Raw genomic sequence first — 18,224 nt, forward strand, 5'->3', positions numbered from 1 at the left:
TTTTGTCGCAGGTGGAAATGTATATGGCCATCAGTAAAGTGAATAAATTATATTTTAGTTCAGGTGAGGTGTACTTGATATGTAGTAGGAGGAAAAAATGGGAAACCCTTTTAAAACTCATTGTAGGAACATTTCCTTTATTGCTTTTGCAGAATAGAAACTCTCGAGGTTAACAGGCATTGTCTTCTGTTTTCTGTCCTACTGTACAAACTATAGCAAATGGGGAAAATTTGAGGATGGGTATAGTAATTAACACAACACGAGTGTTAGTGATGAATCTGCAGTGGTACCTTTTGCATGCCAGGTAAGAAGTAAGCTTGGTTTGCCAGCTCGACCAGCTACCTCTTGGCAATAGCTGTGTGATCAGTGGACGTGGTGAAAACAATGGGTGAAGCAGCAACTCACCCCAGTATCTAACTGTCAAAGGATAAGATGGGAGTAGGGGTGGTAAAGAGCCAAGGAAACTTGGCGCACAGGAGGTGAGAGTTATTCTATACAACTCCGGTGGGCATCCTCATTGCTTTCCACGGGACTAGTGATTCTCCCTCTTCATACTCTGCAACCTGAAATGTCAGTAGTGCTCTTGCAGACTTGAAACTTCTCAGGCCAAGTGGGGGTAGGGAGAGGAGATGCTGGAGGTTGCAATATCTGCTGTGAAAAGAGATACTGAGGAGATAGTGTGTGTGTGTGTGTGTGTGTGTGTGTGTGTGTGTGTGTGTGTGTTTTAAAGTCCTATTGAAAAGCCTGGTGTGGTTGCCTGTAGTCCCAGCTATTCAGGAGTCTGAGGCAGGAAGATCACTGAGACCAGCACCTGCAGTCAGCTTGGACAATATAGTGAAACTGTTTCAATTAAAGGAAAAAAAAAGTTTTTTCCCCCTGAAATTTCTCATTTCAACAAAGACTACTTATTGTGTCCTCTGCTCTGTACCCGTCATGGTTGGTCACTGTCTCTGGGGATATTGGAGGGATGTATACCCAACCCATTGTGTAAATAGAACACTCTGCCTACATGTTAGAGAATGAGAAAGTGATACACAAGCACAGCAAAAATAAATCACATGGCATTGCAGACGCCAAATATTATGGATAAATAAAAGATAGAGCAGGCATGAGGGAGGACCAGGAGACCTGGAGTTAGGGAAGGTAACTTAAAAACTTAAAAAATGAGCAGACAAGAAACGTTGCAGAAAGGTGATATTTGAACACAAGCTAGGTGATGAAGGCGGATCCAGCAAACATCAGGGGGATGGTTGAGGCAGAGTCCTTGGTGTTTATGTGTGACGCGTGTTTCAGATCTAACCAGGCTGGGAGGCTGAAGGCAGCAAGGGCAATAAGAGCCTGCTGTTGAGACTGACTGAGGGGAGCAGGTAGTGATGTAAGGCGTAGAGGTCATTTACCTTAAGAGGAATGGGAGCCAGTGGAGGCGTTCTGGTAGTAGCCTTTATTTGCATCACTACCTATGCATCTCGATGGATATTGTGTGATATAATTGCAATAGAACTGGAAAGTTGTTATGCTTTTTGATGTGACATAATGCTAACACTTTGTACACAGTGCAATCATTTGCAGGCAGACTCTGTGGTCCAGGGCTTTCTATAGAGAGGCACTTGTTGAGTGACTGAATGGGTCAGTGAATGAATGGCCAAATGAGGCTGCTGTCAATTTATCTTTATTGCCCTACACGCCTTTTCAATCTCCTTGCTCTATCAATTTTTGCTGTCTGTCCTGGCTCACTCAATTTCCCTAAATTAAAATGCAGCTTCAGACCTTCTCCACTGGATTCAAATTCTACCATGAGCTAAAAGCCCAGCTCCTGACATCCAGTGCCAGGTATGGTAGCTAAGGCTTGTTACCTCAGCATCTGGGAGGCAGAGGAGGAAAAGGTGACTGGTGCTAGACCAGCAAACCAAACCAAACCAAACTCCCAAACAGACCAAAAGCCAAATAAAACCACACTGTTATAAAGTCCACCCCCGGGAGGGCTCCATGCAGTTTACCTCCCCCCCCCACCAGTTTAAGTCTCTATGTCCAATACCCGTGTTGCCTAGGTAACTGGCACACCGGTGGGGGGGGGAATTAACTCCTTCTCTGAGGTCACACCCAATCCACCTGACCATACCCCCCAGCCTTTCCCTATATAATCTGGCTCAACCCGGGTCCCTGGCTCTCTCCTTTTCTCCCTTGCTCTCTTCTTCCTTCCTCTGTCTCTCCACCCATGCCCCCCCCCCCCGCCCCCCTGCCCCATCTTGTGCGGGCTGGCAGTTCGCTCTTCTCCCGGTAAACTCCTCTGCCTGAACCACGTGATGGGGTGTCCTCACCCACCCCCACCCCCAGAACCTTACCAAATCAAACCAATCCAAATCAAAGCAAACTAGAAACCTAAGATTAAACTACCTAGTTGCAGGAAGTTCTGCAGACTCTCTGGCCCCCCCCCCCCCACCCCGATCGATGGCCTTTGCTGTGGCCCCAAAGCCTCTCTCCTGAGCTACCTTGTAGGCAGCAGCTTACACTGTTGATCTGGGTGGTAAACTCGATGCTTATTCATTCATAAGCCATGGTTTGAATATTCGCTGTGTTGGGCAAAGAATACTAAAAAAGGGAGACCAGACACTCAGGGTTGGCGGGTACTTCTCCCATTTCTGTGTTCTAACAGCTGACTGGGTTGGAAAGGTCCGGGGACTCCTCCTAGAGTGCTCCAGAACCAAGCCCCAAGAGGCAAAGTTTCCTGGAAGCCTCCCTCGGGGCCCTGCCCACCCGTATTTGCACTTCGCGATTCCCCTGGCCAATCACGGGCGGCCGCGTCCGGGGAAGCGTGTCCCGCCTGGGACGCCGTCGCCACGTGGCGGACGGCGCCCCGCCCCCCTGCCGTCACCACCGCCGCCGCCGCCGCCGCTCGCTCGGGGGCCAACATGGCGGCCTCCAAGTCAGGGCCGGCTTCCAGTCCCGGCGCTGCGGACAGCGAGGAGGAGACGATCCTCTACGACCTGCTGGTCAACACCGAGTGGCCGCCGGAGACCGAAGTGCAGGTGAGCGCGGATCCTCCGCGGCGGCGGCCGCCAAGCTCGGCGCGGACGCCCCGCGGGCGGAGCCACGTCACGAAGCCGTGACGAGAGGGGCGGGCTGGGCTGCCGGGCGGTCGCCGTGGCAACCGCGCTGGGGCTCACGGGGGGGGAGTGGGGTAGGGGAGGGCGGAGGGTCCCCAGGGGAGGGGTTGGCCCGCCGGGGTCCGGGGCCCCCGAAGGCCGTGCTGGGCGCGCGGGACAGCGCGCTCCGAGCATTGCTCGTGAGGGCCGGCGCGGGTTCTCCCTTACTGGAGGAGGGGGTCCTCCCGGTGGTCCTCCTCCCCATGGTCCTTCCGATAGTCCTCCCGGTGGTCCTCCCCGTCGTCCTCCCGGTGGTCCTCCCGGTAGTCCTCCTGGTGGTCCTCCCGGTAGTCCTCCTGGTGGTCCTCCCGGTAGTCCTCCCTATGGTCCTCCCGATGGTCCTCCTGGTGGTCCTCCCTATGGGCCTCCCGGTGGTCTTCCTAGGGATACTCTCCATGATCCTCTTGGTGGTCCTCCCCATGATCCTCCCGGTGGTCCTCCCCATGATCCTCCCGGTGGTCCTCCCCGTGGTCCTCCCGGTGGTCCTCCCCGTGGTCCTCCCGGTGGTCCTCCCCGTAGTCCTCCCGGTGGTCCTCCCGGTCGTCCTCCCGGTGGTCCTCCCCAAGGGTCCCTTTCGCAGGCTGGCCGGGGGCTGGCTTGGGCCGTCTGCAGTAAGAGTTTTGCTGGAGCCTTTTGTCTTTCCCGCGTCCGGTGGGCCGTGGGATCTAACTCTCTGCTTCCAGCTGTTCTCGTGTGTTTCAGGCATTTACGGTGTGAGTGTGTGTGTGTGCGTGCTTGTGCTGTGTGCTCTCCACAGCCCGCGAGGGGCTGGGGCATCAGTGGTAAATTTTCATGGACTGTTCCGGAGGAGACAACGCAGGGAAGGATTTCTCATCAAGAGTGCGGCAGTGCTCTGTTATCATGGCCGAGATGGGAAGGAAAGGGGCCCCGGGAGGGGCTGGGAGGGAGCCGCTGGGGAACTGGACTCCGGGGTTATCAGTTAGGGGAGGGGTTGCAGCACCTCCCTTGTCCCAGGTTGAAGAGCAGGAAAGCCACAGATCCATTCACTCCGCAGATATATTATTTTAAAGAGTGCCAGCCCCTGTATCACACTCAGAGGAGGCAGCCAGATGGAAAAGAATCTTTATTGAAGATGGTAGAATTCAACTCTCTCCTTTGACTTCTCTGAGCATTCTGTGGATCGGAGCCACTGCTCTCCAGCTCATTTTCTTACAGAGTTTGTAGGTTTTTTTCCCCATACAACTTTGTTCTCATTGAACTTTCTGTTTATCCTGAATACTTTTTAGGCATGGGAGATATGCAGATTTAATTGTTTTTCAAGTATTTACCTAGCCTCTTTCTTGCATGGTGTGAATACCCTGTAGGTAGTTTAGTTGTTGCTATGCAGCAGGTGCATGGATAACAAGTTTTGTGGTTTGGATAAGGACAAGTTCCTACTCCTTAACATTAATTGCAACAATGTTCTGGAGTGATTAATGTTATAGATTTACTTACTTGAAAACAAGCACATAGCTGGATGTTGGTGGCTCATGCTTGTAATCCTAGTTGTATTCTGCAGAGCGAGAAAGTCCACCAAGCCTTGTTAAAGGTGACAAATGAGTTTTATTAGTTTGCAACTGCCTTGCCCTGGGCTACCCCAGAGCTAGGAGCAGTTGCAGCCTCCAGATTGCAAGTTTCTTTCCTTTCATCCTTTCCACAGGCTTCTCCTGTACACAGGCCTCTCTACAGGCCTCTTGTTCTCCACAGGCCTCTGTTCTTCATAGGCCTCTCCCCTCTTTGAGGGACTCCACTTTCCATGTGGCTCTCTGTGGGCCTCTGGTCTCCTCCGCTCTCTGCGTCTGCTCTGGCTTCGACAGGCTCCAGGCTTTGGTCTTTCCCACAGGCCTCAGGCTCTTCTCGGCTCTGCTCTGCTCCTCTCCTCTCTGTCTGCTCTCCTTGGGCCTCTGGCTCTCAGCAGGCCTCAGCTCTGCAGGCCTCTCCTCTTTTCCAGCCCAGAGCTAGACTATTCCGGCCTCCATTCTCTGCAGGCCCAGACTCGGGCCTTCCTGCGACACATGTCTGGACTCTGGCCTCCCTCCGCTGCTGTCCAGACTTAGGCCTCTCTCTGCTGCTGGTCCTTTCTCAGGCCTCCTCTGCCGCAGACCTGGGCTCAGCCTCTCCTGTCCGCAGGCCCGGGCTCCCCTCAGGCCTGAGGGGAACCGGGCACTGCTCAGCTCCACGAGGCACCTCCGTGCCTCTTCTCCTTCTCCTGGAAATCCTGCCCTCATAGCCCCCGGCTGCCTGCAGTCTGGAGGTGGTGGTTCCGGTCCCCTCAACATGGGGCGGGATCCCCTTCTATGCTTCACAGTGGGGTGTGGGAATGACAACATGTGCCGGGGATTTCTGCCCCCCCCCCCCCCAGGTTATTACATAGTGAGTTCAGAGGCTAAGATCTGAGGATCACATTTCAAAGCTAACCCAGGAAGAAAAGTCCATGAGACTCTTATCTCCAGTTAACCACCAAAAAGCCAAAGTTGAGCTATGGCTCAAGTGGTGAAGCCCCAGTCTTGAATGAAAAAGCCAGCTGAGAGCATGTGACCCTGAGCTCAAGCCCAGTACTGACACTAAATGAGTAAAAATCCAAAACCATAAGCGCAGCATCAACTTGTATTGAAACCTGCCCTTCCTCTTCCTTTCTGTTTTCTTTTCCCTCCCTCCCTTACTTTTTTCTCCTTTTGTTCTAGTTCCACATCAGTGGTTTCAAGTTTTTACAGTGCAGCTGTATCTGAATTATCTTTCTATCCATCTCCAGGGCCAAATTGGATCTTGACAATCACTTCATGTTTGTTGAGTGAAACACTTCTAAAGCAATGTATATCTGCACTCATCATTTTTTTGTTCATTGTATTTTTCTTTATAGTACTTTAGTCTGTCTTACCTATATATAGTTTTTGGATTATTTACGTACATGACTGTGTTGGGTTTATGCTGACAGAATGGAATTATTTAATGTAACAGTTATCTGTTTCCTTAATAATACTGTCTGTATGGATATACAACGGATGTATCCACTTTTCCTGTGAATGAAATTTGTTTTAGGATTCTGAAGCCAACTCAAGTAGGCTACTGAATTGACAATTTATACTGTCTTTGCTTTAGATTTCTTTCATGGTTCCATGGGTATTTTGGATTGAAAATAGTTTCCAGTCTCAATTCTTATGTTCAGATTTCACTCTTGTGTATGCCTTCCTGTAACCACTTAGCTCACCTATTCCCTCTGTATCAGGTTCTGTGTGGGCACATGTGCTAGTACTAGGTCTTAAACTAAGGTTCCAGGCCCTGTCCTTTAGCTTTTGCTCAAGGCTGGTGCTCTACCACTTGAGCTATAACTCCACTTTTTGATTGTTAATTGGAGATAAGAGTCTCACACTTTTTTCCTGGGACTAGCTTTGAACTGCGATCCTTAGATCCCAGCCTCCCGAGTAGCTATATTATAGGCATGAGTCCCTGGTGCCCACCTATGGTTATACTATTTTGGTTTCAATTTGAAAGTAGTTTTTAGGTACTGGTACTTTGTACTCAGTTTTCCCAGAATTAGTAAAATAGTAAAGGAGTACATGTTTACAAGTAAAGATATATAGAAGATATATAAGAATTACTATAAAATCTTCAAATGTAAGGTTGGTTTTTTTTTTAATTGCAGCCTAGAGGTAACCGAAAACATGGCGCATCATTCATCATCACAAAAGCAATCAAAGGTAAATAGCTCATTTATTAAATAGTTAGGTGGGTATTTTAAAATCTCTATTTAACTTATAATTGCACAATTTTAGAATGTTTAGAGATTTGTCTTTATTTTAGAAAGTTTTAAGTTTTTTCTTTTTCCCTGGTACTCCTGTTTGAATGCAGGGCTTCATGCTAGGTGGGCCCTCTACTACTGAGCCAGGGCATAGCTCTTTTTTTTAGTTATTTTTCATATGCGGTCTCACGTTTTTGCCCAGATTGGCCTGGACTGGATCCTCCAATCTATAGACCAGGGGCTGACAGGCCTGTGTCACCACACTCAGCTTTTTTGTTCAGATGATGGGACTTGCTAGCTTTTTTGTCTGGGGCTGGCCTTTAACCCTACTCCTAATTTCCATCTGTTTGAATAGCTGGGGTGGATCACTATGTTCTGCAAAGTTTAGAGGTCTTAACACGTATTGCGCCTGGTGAAAGTCAGTAGCATACATAGCATGCTATTGGAGTTTACTTCTGTAAGTATTTGTATACAGATGCATGTATGTATGTACATGTATTTCATAGACATATCTTTAATGCAGCTTAGAGCTAAAGGATAGATAGCCTAGGTTTAGCCTCTGTGGATGTGTTCTATAAGGAATGAGATTAATTATAGATTGAGTCTCAGAAGTTGTGGATGTTGAAGGTAAAAAGAATAGCATGAGACGCTATTTTAAGTGGATCACATAATGTTTGGATACAACTGGTCAGAGATTCACAAACAGTAAGTTTGATTAACCTGTACAATCATTTAACTACTGAGCAACTTTACATATGAGCTAACAAGAGAAAGAATTTGAGCAGTAGCCTTATTAGGTGATTATGACGGCCTTATTGTATTGATGAACAGAACTCCTCCCCCAAGGGAGGTGCTGTGAACCCTTATTTTGAACTTTCTGCCTGGATTGATCTGAAGCTGTATTTCTCCTCCTGAGTAGCTAGGATTGCAGCGGGTCACTGGTGCCTGGCCTTTCTCTGTTTGGTAGTAGAGGCTCCTGGTCCTTTTGCTGTAGTTTATTTTTCAGGTAGAAACCTGATTGTGATCCTCTTAGTTCTGCCTACCCAGTAGTTGGGATTGCAGGTGTGTGTTTTAATGGACTGAACTCAGTAATTCACACTTGAGCCCATTAAAGCTGCTTAGGTTAAATTTAACATGTTAAACCACTTTTTTTTTTTATAATTTTTTTTTTTGGCCAGTCCTGGGGCTTGGACTCAGGGCCTGAGCACTGTCCCTGGCTTCTTTTTGCTCAAGGCTAGCACTCTGCCACTTGAGCCACAGCGCCACTTCTGGCCATTTTCTGTATATGTGGTGCTGGGGAATCGAACCCAGGGCCTCATGTATACGAGGCAAGCTCTCTTGCCACTAGGCCATATCCCCAGCCCTTAAACCACTTTTTGTAGTTAGGAAGTATTTCAAATTTTTAATAACACAAACTTGTGATTTAAATATAAGTAAATATATGACCTTGTAAATGTTATAATGTATCTAGGTTATGCTCACTGTAATAGTTGTGATTTCAGTGCTTTGTCATGATTCACACTATTTTACATTTGTCATCTGTAAACCTATTGAGAATGAATGAAAACAGGAGACATATTTCATATTTCTGTACTCTTTCTTTTTATTACAGATCATTTATTATTTTTACGCCAATACATCTGGTACAGGTAAGCTTTCAGTTCTTCACAGAAACAGTGTGACTATGAAACACAAACTTTGGTATCTTATTTATGATTTAAGTTTTCATAATCTGATCACAGGTGACTGTAGATGCTGATGTTCAGGTGAACCTTGTTTCTAAAGCAGACATGTTGAGTATTTTAGTATAAACCGAAGATACCTTGGTGGCCTTAGTTGTCTTTTTTCCCCGAGTGGTTCCTCTGTTCAGGGTTTTTGGCCTTTTCTCAAATGCGGCACATGGCGGGGCTGTGGCTTACTTCTCTTTTAATGGCTATTTGTGTGTGAGGCGGGTGGGAAGGTGGGTGTGTGGGTCCTGAGACTTGAACTCGGGGCCTGGGTGTGGTCTCTGAGTTTCTTTTGCTCAAGGCTGGCAGTTGAGCCACAGCTCTTCCTCTGACTTTTTAAGTAGTTTATTGGAGATTAATGTCTCACAGACTTTCCTGACTTGGCTGATTTTGAACTGTGATCCTCAGATCTCAGCCTTCTATGTAGTTTAGGATTACAGGCCTGAGTCCCCAGTGCCCAGTCTTAAGGGACAATTTTGTTCTTATTGTTACACCAGCGCTCTCTCAGTTAATATAAAATTGCTGTGTGTTAGAAAAGCTTCTTTAAGTCTTAGTTCTTGAGTACTTTTTACTTTTTTAGGTGTAAAGTATATAATCAGAAATGAGGTTGATTTTCAGCTTCCAAAGGAACAGAGAAATAAGTATTCTGTTTTGGAAGCATGCAGAAATTTGTTCTAAAGAATTGTTTACTACAGATCTTTTTCCTTAATCTTAAAATCAAAAGCACCAGAGATAATACAGTTCTATAAAAGCAACCTTTGCGCCTTCTGTTGGACTTGTTCTAGGGTTTTTCTCCTTTTACTGTGTGGGTGTACACATTCCGATGTAGGTTTCTTGACTGAATTATGTCTTGTTTCTTGGAGTTGTGGGGACTAATAGGGTAGAGGTGATGTGAGTGAGGAAGGAGTGGATGATGGGTCCAGGGATGTAGAGGAGTCTTGAGCACCTCGGGTAAGGTAGATAGGAAATATATCTATACTCATGAGTGCTTCTTGCCAGTCAAAGGACTGTTGTGTATTTCTGCCTGACACACCTTGTGCTCTATGTGAGCACCTTCAGGGCAGTCAGCAGTAGCTTGTCTGCTTTCCTCTCAGGCACCATCTTTTTCTTTTTAATTTTTTTAGGGTTCTGAGGTTTGAACTCAGGGTCTTGTACTTGCTAGGCAGGTGCTCCATCACATGAGCCATGTCCCCAGGAATCACAGAGCTGGGACTAAGATGTATATGGCCTCTTATTTGGCAAGGATTGCAAATGTGCCACTAAGCCCAGCCTATTGATTGAGATACAATTCCTGGCCACTCTTTACCTACCCTAGCTGGCCATCTACTGTGATCTTCCACAGTAGCTGGTATTACAGGTATGTGCCACCACACCTGGCCTGAGTAGTCTTCTCCCCTGAATTAGTCATATTGGTCATTATACAAATTGTGCATGCACCATCGGGTTGTTGTCTGTTCTTCCTCATGATAAAAGTTATTCTCAAGAAGACTGCACTTCCATTAATGTTTTGGAATTTGTAGTAATTAAATCTAGAGGATTTGGAGGCCAGTATTTGTTATAGGTGGCCTTTTCTTTAAGTTTCTTTTCACTTGAAACATTGTAAACATAGACAATATAATAAACCTATTTGTGGCACCTACCTTTCCATTAAAGCAGTTGTTGCTCCTTTTCTACTTTTGCTCCAGCTGTTACTTTCTTGCTTTATATGAAATGTTATGTCTCGGGCCCTGTCCCTCCCCTGGCTTTCCTCTCCCTCCCACTCTGCAGATGGTTATCCCAGGAGGTGGTTCTCACCCTCCTTTTCCCTGTCCTTATTATATTTATTTAGTGGTCTGGATATTAAATATACTGTACTTACATGTTGACCACAGATGCACCAAATGTAACGTTACTCATTTTTACTATGTTGAATTTTCTGATTTCCATATGTCTTTCATTCCCCTTTTTTTCTTCTCTGCCCTTATTTTCTTCTCTTTAAAACATTTTTAAAAAATTTCTTTAGGGGGGGCTGGGAATATGGCCTAGTGGCAAGAGAGCTCGCCTCATATACATGAAGCCCTGGGTTCGATTCTCCAGCACCACATATCTAGAAAACGGCCAGAGAAGTGGCGCTGTGGCTCAAGTGGCAGAGTGCTAGCCTTGAGCAAAAAGAAGCCAGGGACAGTGCTCAGGCCCTGAGTCCAAGCCCCAGGACTGGCCAAAAAAAAAAAAAAATTTTTTTTTCTTTAGGTATTATTTTTCAAATTTGTTGTGTGTACTGATTCACTTAAGTAGGATCATTTCCTCATGTCTTTTGTCAACAATTTTATTGTGAGTACATGCTTGGGATTTTTCTACTGCATTAGCTAAGTGGAATCCCAGTGTAATGTTGTATTTAGTTAGACTTGGGCTTTCATCTTTTAGTATGAGATTTCATTCCCATCTTCGATAGGCCAGAATTCTAGGGAGAGAGAGAGAGTCCTTCAAGTCTCTGGAGTCTCAGCAAGGGTTTCTTGCTCTTCTTTGGATTGAACAGTCATTTCAGCATCTGAATCTCCCAGGACTCTGACTTTCAACCCTTGCCCTCCCTGCTCCAACAGATCATGTCCTGTCCTTATTATTAAGTCCTGTTTGGCTTTTCCGTGTTTCCGTTTTGCTTGCCTAATTCTTGCTTTCAATTACCTTTTCGTTGGTAGTTCTTGGAAATGTCTTTCCTGTTGTGCGTTAGAGTCTATAGAGTTTATACTAGGTTTTTATTTATTTTTTGTTGTTGTTGTTACAGTTAAGCCAGAACTTCTGAGTAATTGTTTTGTATAAGCTCACTCTGTCCTGTTATTGGCATTTTAGATGGGTTTGTTTTCCACCTGGGAAGGACATAAATTTATACTTCAGAACATACTAACAAGTTTTCTGGATATAGACAAATATATAGTCAAATTTCAATAACCTTTGATTGTAGATCTGCTAATTATTAAGTTTTGTATCTTAATAGAACCCACCTCCCATTTTCTGTACAGGTGTATGTGCTATTTGTATAATGTTTACCTACTTATATGTGATTTCCATGATTAAATTAGCTGATGTGCTATGGTTTCAGCCCTGCACCTTTCTTGCTCCCCGATGGACTGGTTCGCTTAGTTAATAAACAGATAAATTGGCATTTGGTTCTTGCAAGGTAAGTATGAGTAAACTTTATATATTTTTTTCTATCAGAGTTATCTGGTAAATTTCATATTGGACATTAATTTTGGGGTTATGGCTTTCTTTCCTCCTCCTCCTCCTCGCTTCTTTCTTCTTCTTGCTTCATTACCAAACACACTACCACTTTGGACATGCTTTAGTGCTTTTGCTTTCAGTTTGTTTTCATATAGGTTCTTAAGATTTTTCTTGTTTTGAACTACATTCTTCCTACCTCTGACTCTTTTTTTTTAATTAATTTATTTATTGTCAAAGGATTTTATTTTCAGAGGGATTACAGTTTCATATGTAAGGCAGTGAGTACATTTCTTATATCAAAATTGTTACCTCCTCCCTTATTTTTCTCCCATCTTCCTCCCTCCCCAATTCCTGCCCCCCTAAGTTGTACAATTGTTTTACAGCATATTGTCTTCTAAGTATTGCTGTTGCATTGGTTTGCCTTTACCCTTTGTCTTTCCATTTTGATGTTCTCCTTCCCTAGTTCCAATAAATGTATACACAATGCCCAGGGTACCCAAATCAGTTGTAGTGACATCAGGGGTAAAACCATGGGGAAGAAAGACAAAAGAAAAAGGCATAATTTCACATAGTATGTTGAAAATTACAACAGCATTGATAACCCTCTTATTTCCCTAACTTGGAGTTCATTTTGCTTAGCATCATCTTATGTGTTCATATGTACATAGTACCCCTGACTCTTGAGTACCTGGAATTACAGGCTTGAAGTACTATACTGGTCTAGGGTGCTTATGGCTTTCATTCTCTCCATCTCTTTCTCTCTTCTAAACTTTAGCAAGGATTTATTTCAGTCTAACAAGATAAAGTAGGGAGCAATGAAGAAACATTTCCTGCTCCCCATGCAGGAAAGGGAAGTTAAGGACTCCTCATTTTTAATTTTTAGTATATATAAATTCTCTTTCTCTCTGTCTGTCTCTCTCTGTCCCTCTCCCTCTCTCTCTGTCTCTCTGTCTGTCTCTCTCTCTCTCTCTCTCGTTGGTAGTGTTATTAGAGCCTGAACTCAGGGCCTTCAGCTTGCTAGGCTGGTGCTCTGCCACTTGAGCCGCACCTAAAGCTCAACTTGTTTCTGATTATTTTGGACATGTTGTCTAGAAAACTTTTCTGCCCAGGTTGTCTCTGAACTGAGATTCTCCAGGTTTCAGCCTTCTGAGTAGCTTGGATATAGATGTGAGCCACTTTTTTTTTTTTTTCCTGGTCCTAGTCCTGAGGCTTTAAATCAGGGCCTTGGCATTGTCCCTGAGCTGCTGTGTTCAAGGCTAATGCTCTACCACTCGAGCCACAGCTCTACTTCCAGTTTTTTGGGTAGTTAATTGGAGATAACAATTTCATAGACTTTCCTGCCTGGGCTGGCTTCCAACCATGATCCTTACATCTCAGCCTCCTGAATAGCTAGGATTGTGGACATGAACACTCTGCCCCCATGAGCACCCAGCTAAATTCTTTTTCATATAAATGAGTTGTTTTGTTTAGGCATGTTAATTTAGGATGTAGTGAATCATTTTCCATGATCTTGTACTTATATACTCATCTAATTGTAAAGCCAAAATATTAATAAGTAGAGCAAAATAACTTAGAGATGCTTTTATCTTGTTAAAATAATTCCATCTGTGTTGAAAACCACTATGAATATTCACAAGAGATTTTTTCTTCTCCTTTTACCCTAATAGCAATGGAAAGCTGCTGGCTGCTGTTCAAGATCAGTGTGTGGAGATCAGGTAATTTTCAGTATTCTTCATGTGTAAGGTTTTTGAGAAAAAGTTGAATTGTCATGTAAGAACTGAGCATTTTAAGCATTATAAAAGTGGTATTTTTAAAGGTATTTCACAATTAAGTCTCCTAAATTTGTGTCGAACACCAACTGATGAATGGTGCTTTCTTAGGATAGTGTGCTGTCTCTGCCCTTCCCATTTACCCTGCATTGTGTCTCCTGAGACAGTACAGGCTTGTACTCCAGACCCCTGGAAATCCCTCTTGTTTGGCTAATTACTGCGATGTCAGCCAAACACACAGAAGCTCAGGTAGGGACCTATTACTTGAGACTGACACTATATGATTTGTACTATATTATGTCTGCTCAAGACACTCAATATTATTAAGTACTCATCTAAAAGACTTCTGCTAGTTGGTATTTCCAATATTTTATTTTTAAAACACATGTCAGTTATAAAAGAAAAGCACCAGTCCCAACCAAATTCCCGGGGGGAAATTTGCAACAGCATTCAAAATGTGTGGCACCTCTAAACAGATAAGGCCTAACTCTTGGATCTCAAAAAGAAGCAACGGGAAGAAATTTCTAGGTGCCTAGCTATGTTTTCGATAGTTGTTTCCTAGTTTTACTTTAGTGATGAGTTCAAGTGACATTAATCACTTGCTCTAATATGACATCCTTCACCTGCTTCTGTTGGTGCTGCCTGTGGATGAGAAATAAGTTGTGAATTGCTTCTTTAATTTGTATTTTGGCAGCAGCCACAGATTACAAGTGGTTAAAATGTATTTCCTCATTTCTTCATTATAAAGCAATAATTCCTTATGATTATTGCCTGTAAATATGGAAGCTAATTAGTGGCTATCAAGAACACAACAGAAAGTGGTAAAATAAGAGACTACTCTGAAAAAGGCAAATAAAATTCTCGACTCCCAAAGCGAATGCTTAGCTATTGTAAGTGATAAGTGTGTGAAGTTTTAATAAAACCAAATGTACATCTCTTTCCTTCTTCCTCAGAAAAGTAGTGACAATCATTTAAAATTATGATAAAGGTAAAAATACTGAGCAATTACTAAAGTCTCTTTTAGTTCTTTCCCTATGCTGTGTGAGGATGCCATCATCTGTTTTATTTGAAGGAAAGCAAAACTTACACTAAATCCTTTGTCTCATTCTCATAGAGAGGACTGGACCCAGTTCAGCCATGTTTGAAAGACTGTTCTTTGTGCTCTATTTTACGCAGAAGCTGCACAGTATAATGTCTTAAGGGAAGTTCTTCCTATGTTTATAATTATCTTTAGTAATAATACAACCATATTTTTAAAAATTCTAAATGTATTAGGAATCTTTAAAAAATCTTTAAAAAAGCAATACGCAGCTTTTTAAAGAAATATTCGAAAATATAGAGGGCTGGATGTATGGCTCAATGGTAGAGCATCTCTATAGCAAGTGTGAGGCTGAGTTCCAACCCAAGTACTACCAATAAACAAAAGCAAAACAAAACAAAACAAAAACCCTGGAAATAGTTTACTACTATGCTATCCATAGTTTACTGTTAATATCTCGGTTTATGTTTTTTGAAGCTTTTTTATCTGCATACAGTGTACATATTGTATTTTAGTACATATTGTATTTTCTGTGTGATACCAACTTGTGAATTGCTTCAGTAATTTATAAATTTAATTTACATCCTTTAATTTGTATCCCTTTTATGTGGTTAACCTTTGAGAATTAATGTATTATGAACATCTTATGTCACATGGTAATTGCATCATATTTCATTGCACAAGCTTAGCTAAATGTAATTAATCATCTTATACTGAATATATTTTTCTCTTTTATAAATTAGGCTACATTAATTTTTTGATATCTATGTAAATCTATAATTGTGTCCTAAGGATAACTTAGAAGTAGATTGCTAAGTCAGATGCTTTAAACACTCAAATTTTAGCTAATTTTTATTAAATTATGCTTTAGAAGGTTTAGCAGTTTTCTTTTTTGAATAGTTTAAATAATTATACTTCTTTGATATGTATTACAAATCACAGATCTTATATGGGTCACTGATTAAGATATGGTAATCTAGGCTATCTATAATACAAGATTTTATTTTTTGCTAAGTGATCAAACTTTGTACAGACTACTGGCTCTTAACTAGAATCAATCTGTGGAGCTTCAAAAAATACTTTTACTTGGGTCTTCTCTCTAATTTACTGAATCAGAACCTTTGGGAATTGTGTTGAAAGCCATTATTTAACTCATTTGTGCCATTTCACAGTGTTGCACCATGGTTCCATTTCTGAGGCAATATGAAAGCTGAAAGAAATTGTTAAGAGTGATTCTTAGAGGCTCAAAGCTGTCTCTGTAAGAGAAGGAATTTAGTGTCATATACAAAATCTGTCTAGACCACAGTGTCTGTGGTGCATTCATCCACTTATAGTGTGGTTTTATTAGGGTAACAATATTATCCTGATTTTTCATATATATATATATTTTATAGATCTGCAAAAGATGATTTTACATCTATTATTGGGAAATGTCAAGGTAAGAGTTTCCAAAGTATTATGTGTGTGTATGTATGTGTGTGTGTGTGTGTGTGTGTGTTCCAGTCAGTGCTGGGGCTTGAACTCAGGGCCTGGGTACTTTCCATTAGCTTTTTTGTTCAAGGTTCTATTGCTTGAGCCATAACTCCACTTCTGGCTTCTTTTGCTGGTTAACTGGAGTCTTTGGATTTTCCTGCCTGGGCTGGCTTTGAACTGGGATCCTTAGATCTCAGCCTCCTGAATAGTCAAGGTGACACGTGTGAGCTACCAGCACCTGATTCCAAAGTGTTTTACAAATGAAAATTTCAAATGTATAATAGTATACAATGCTTTTTTAGGGTAGGCCTATTTATTAGAACTATTAAAACAGTTTAAAAATTGAAGCTAATTATTTTTGGTGCCTTAACCATTTTAAGAGACACATATTTTGGAAGGATTTGAAATTTAAATGGTATTAAGAAAAAGTCTAAGCTATTTTTGGGATAAAGTATTTGTAAGTACAGGTTTTGGTTTGGATTTAGGGAAGCAATGAATACTTGTCCAGAGTTGATCAGATAAGTACTAGTAAGATGTCTGCGGCCCACAGATTGGGAGAAGATCTTTACCGGCCATACAACGGACAAAGGCCTCATATCTAAAATATATGCAGAACTAAAAAAATTACCTTCCTCCAAAACAAAACCGCAAAGAACCAACAGCCCCCTCAACAGGTGGGCTAAAGACTTACAAAGAGACTTCTCTGATGAGGAAATGAGAATGGCCAAAAGACATATGAAAAAGTGTTCTACACCACTGGCCATAAAAGAAATGCAAATCAAAACAACATTGAGATTCCACCTCACCCCAGTAAGAATATCCTTTATCAAGAAAACTAACAGTAATAAATGTTGGAGGGGATGTGGCCAAAAGGGAACCCTACTTCATTGTTGGTGGGAATGTAAACTGGTTCAGCCACTCTGGCAAGCGGTATAGAGAGTCCTCATAAGGCTAAACATAGAGCTCCCCTATGACCCAGCAGCCCCACTTTTGGGCATCTACCCAAAACACCACAAACAAGAACACATTAAAGCCACCAGCACAACAGTGTTCATCGCAGCACAATTTGTCAAATGTGGAACCAACCCATATGCCCCTCAATAGACGAATAGATCAGGAAAATGTGGTACATACACACAATGGAATTTTATGCCTCTATCAGAAAGAATGACATTGCCCCATTTGTAAGGAAATGGAAGGACTTTGAAAAAATTATACTAAGTGAAGTGAGCCAGACACAAAGAAACATGGACCCTATGGTCTCCCTCGTAGGGAATAATTAGCACGGGTTCAGGCTAGTCACAGCAGAGGATCACAAGAGCCTAATAACTATGCCCTTATGAATGCATAAGATAATGCTAAGTGAAATGAACTCCATGTTATGGAAATGACTTATATCACTGTTGTAATTACTTTCAACATGCCATGTGAAACCGTAGCTTCTATTGTTGATGATCCTCTTGTATCCCTTCCTGTGGTTGTACTCGCACTATCACTGTATCTTATCTGAGTACATTGGAAACTGTATATACTGGTATTAGAACTAGGAAAGTGAAAGGGAATATCAAAATCGAGAGACAAAGGATAAAAAGACTAACGACTCCAAAAGCAATACTTGGCAAAAGCATTTGGTGTAAACCAACTGAACAACTCATGGGGGGAGAGGAAGGGGAGAGGGGGGCATGAGGGAGGAGGTAACAGTACAAGAAATGTACCCAAGGCTTAACATATGAAACTGTAACCTCTCTGTACATCACTTTGACAATAAATAAGAAAAAAAACATGTCTGGGATTTGATCCTTTCTTCATATATTCAGCAGGAATGTACTGAGTACAATATGTGTACACTATGTTACTGAATGCTTGTGAGTGCAGGCAAAAAGTTAGGACCTAAGTGAGGCGTAGGGGTGGTCAAATATGTAATTACAGACTTTGACAAACTTAATAAGGAGCCATATTGTACACAGGTTTGAGAAGAGGTTGTTGAGGGAAAGTGACTTTCCGAAAGTAACCTTACCGTTGAAGTCAGGAGAAGAAGAGAAAAGCTTACATGGGAAAAAGTGTGAGAGGCTAATATTAGATAGATGCATCTCTTGGCCATATGTTTGCTTATAGGAGCTGTACTTATGTTTGCTGATC

At 42.7% G+C, this 18,224-nt stretch overlaps 1 protein-coding gene across 1 annotated transcript in view; it reads left to right on the forward strand.

Moving 5' to 3' along the window:
- The first annotated feature begins 2,888 nt into the window (after positions 1–2,888).
- Nbas (NBAS subunit of NRZ tethering complex) overlaps positions 2,889–18,224 on the forward strand; it is a 248,911-nt gene continuing 233,575 nt past the window's right edge. Inside the window, exons 1-6 of the mRNA XM_048353401.1 lie at positions 2,889–3,026; positions 6,787–6,841; positions 8,495–8,531; positions 11,686–11,763; positions 13,472–13,519; positions 16,007–16,050. Of these exons, the coding sequence (XP_048209358.1) occupies positions 2,910–3,026; positions 6,787–6,841; positions 8,495–8,531; positions 11,686–11,763; positions 13,472–13,519; positions 16,007–16,050 (379 nt within the window). The 5' untranslated portion in view covers positions 2,889–2,909. The remainder of the gene's footprint in view (positions 3,027–6,786; positions 6,842–8,494; positions 8,532–11,685; positions 11,764–13,471; positions 13,520–16,006; positions 16,051–18,224) is intronic.

The sequence above is a fragment of the Perognathus longimembris genome, chromosome 8, assembly GCF_023159225.1.
Source record: "Perognathus longimembris pacificus isolate PPM17 chromosome 8, ASM2315922v1, whole genome shotgun sequence".
Lineage (NCBI taxonomy): Eukaryota > Metazoa > Chordata > Mammalia > Rodentia > Heteromyidae > Perognathus > Perognathus longimembris.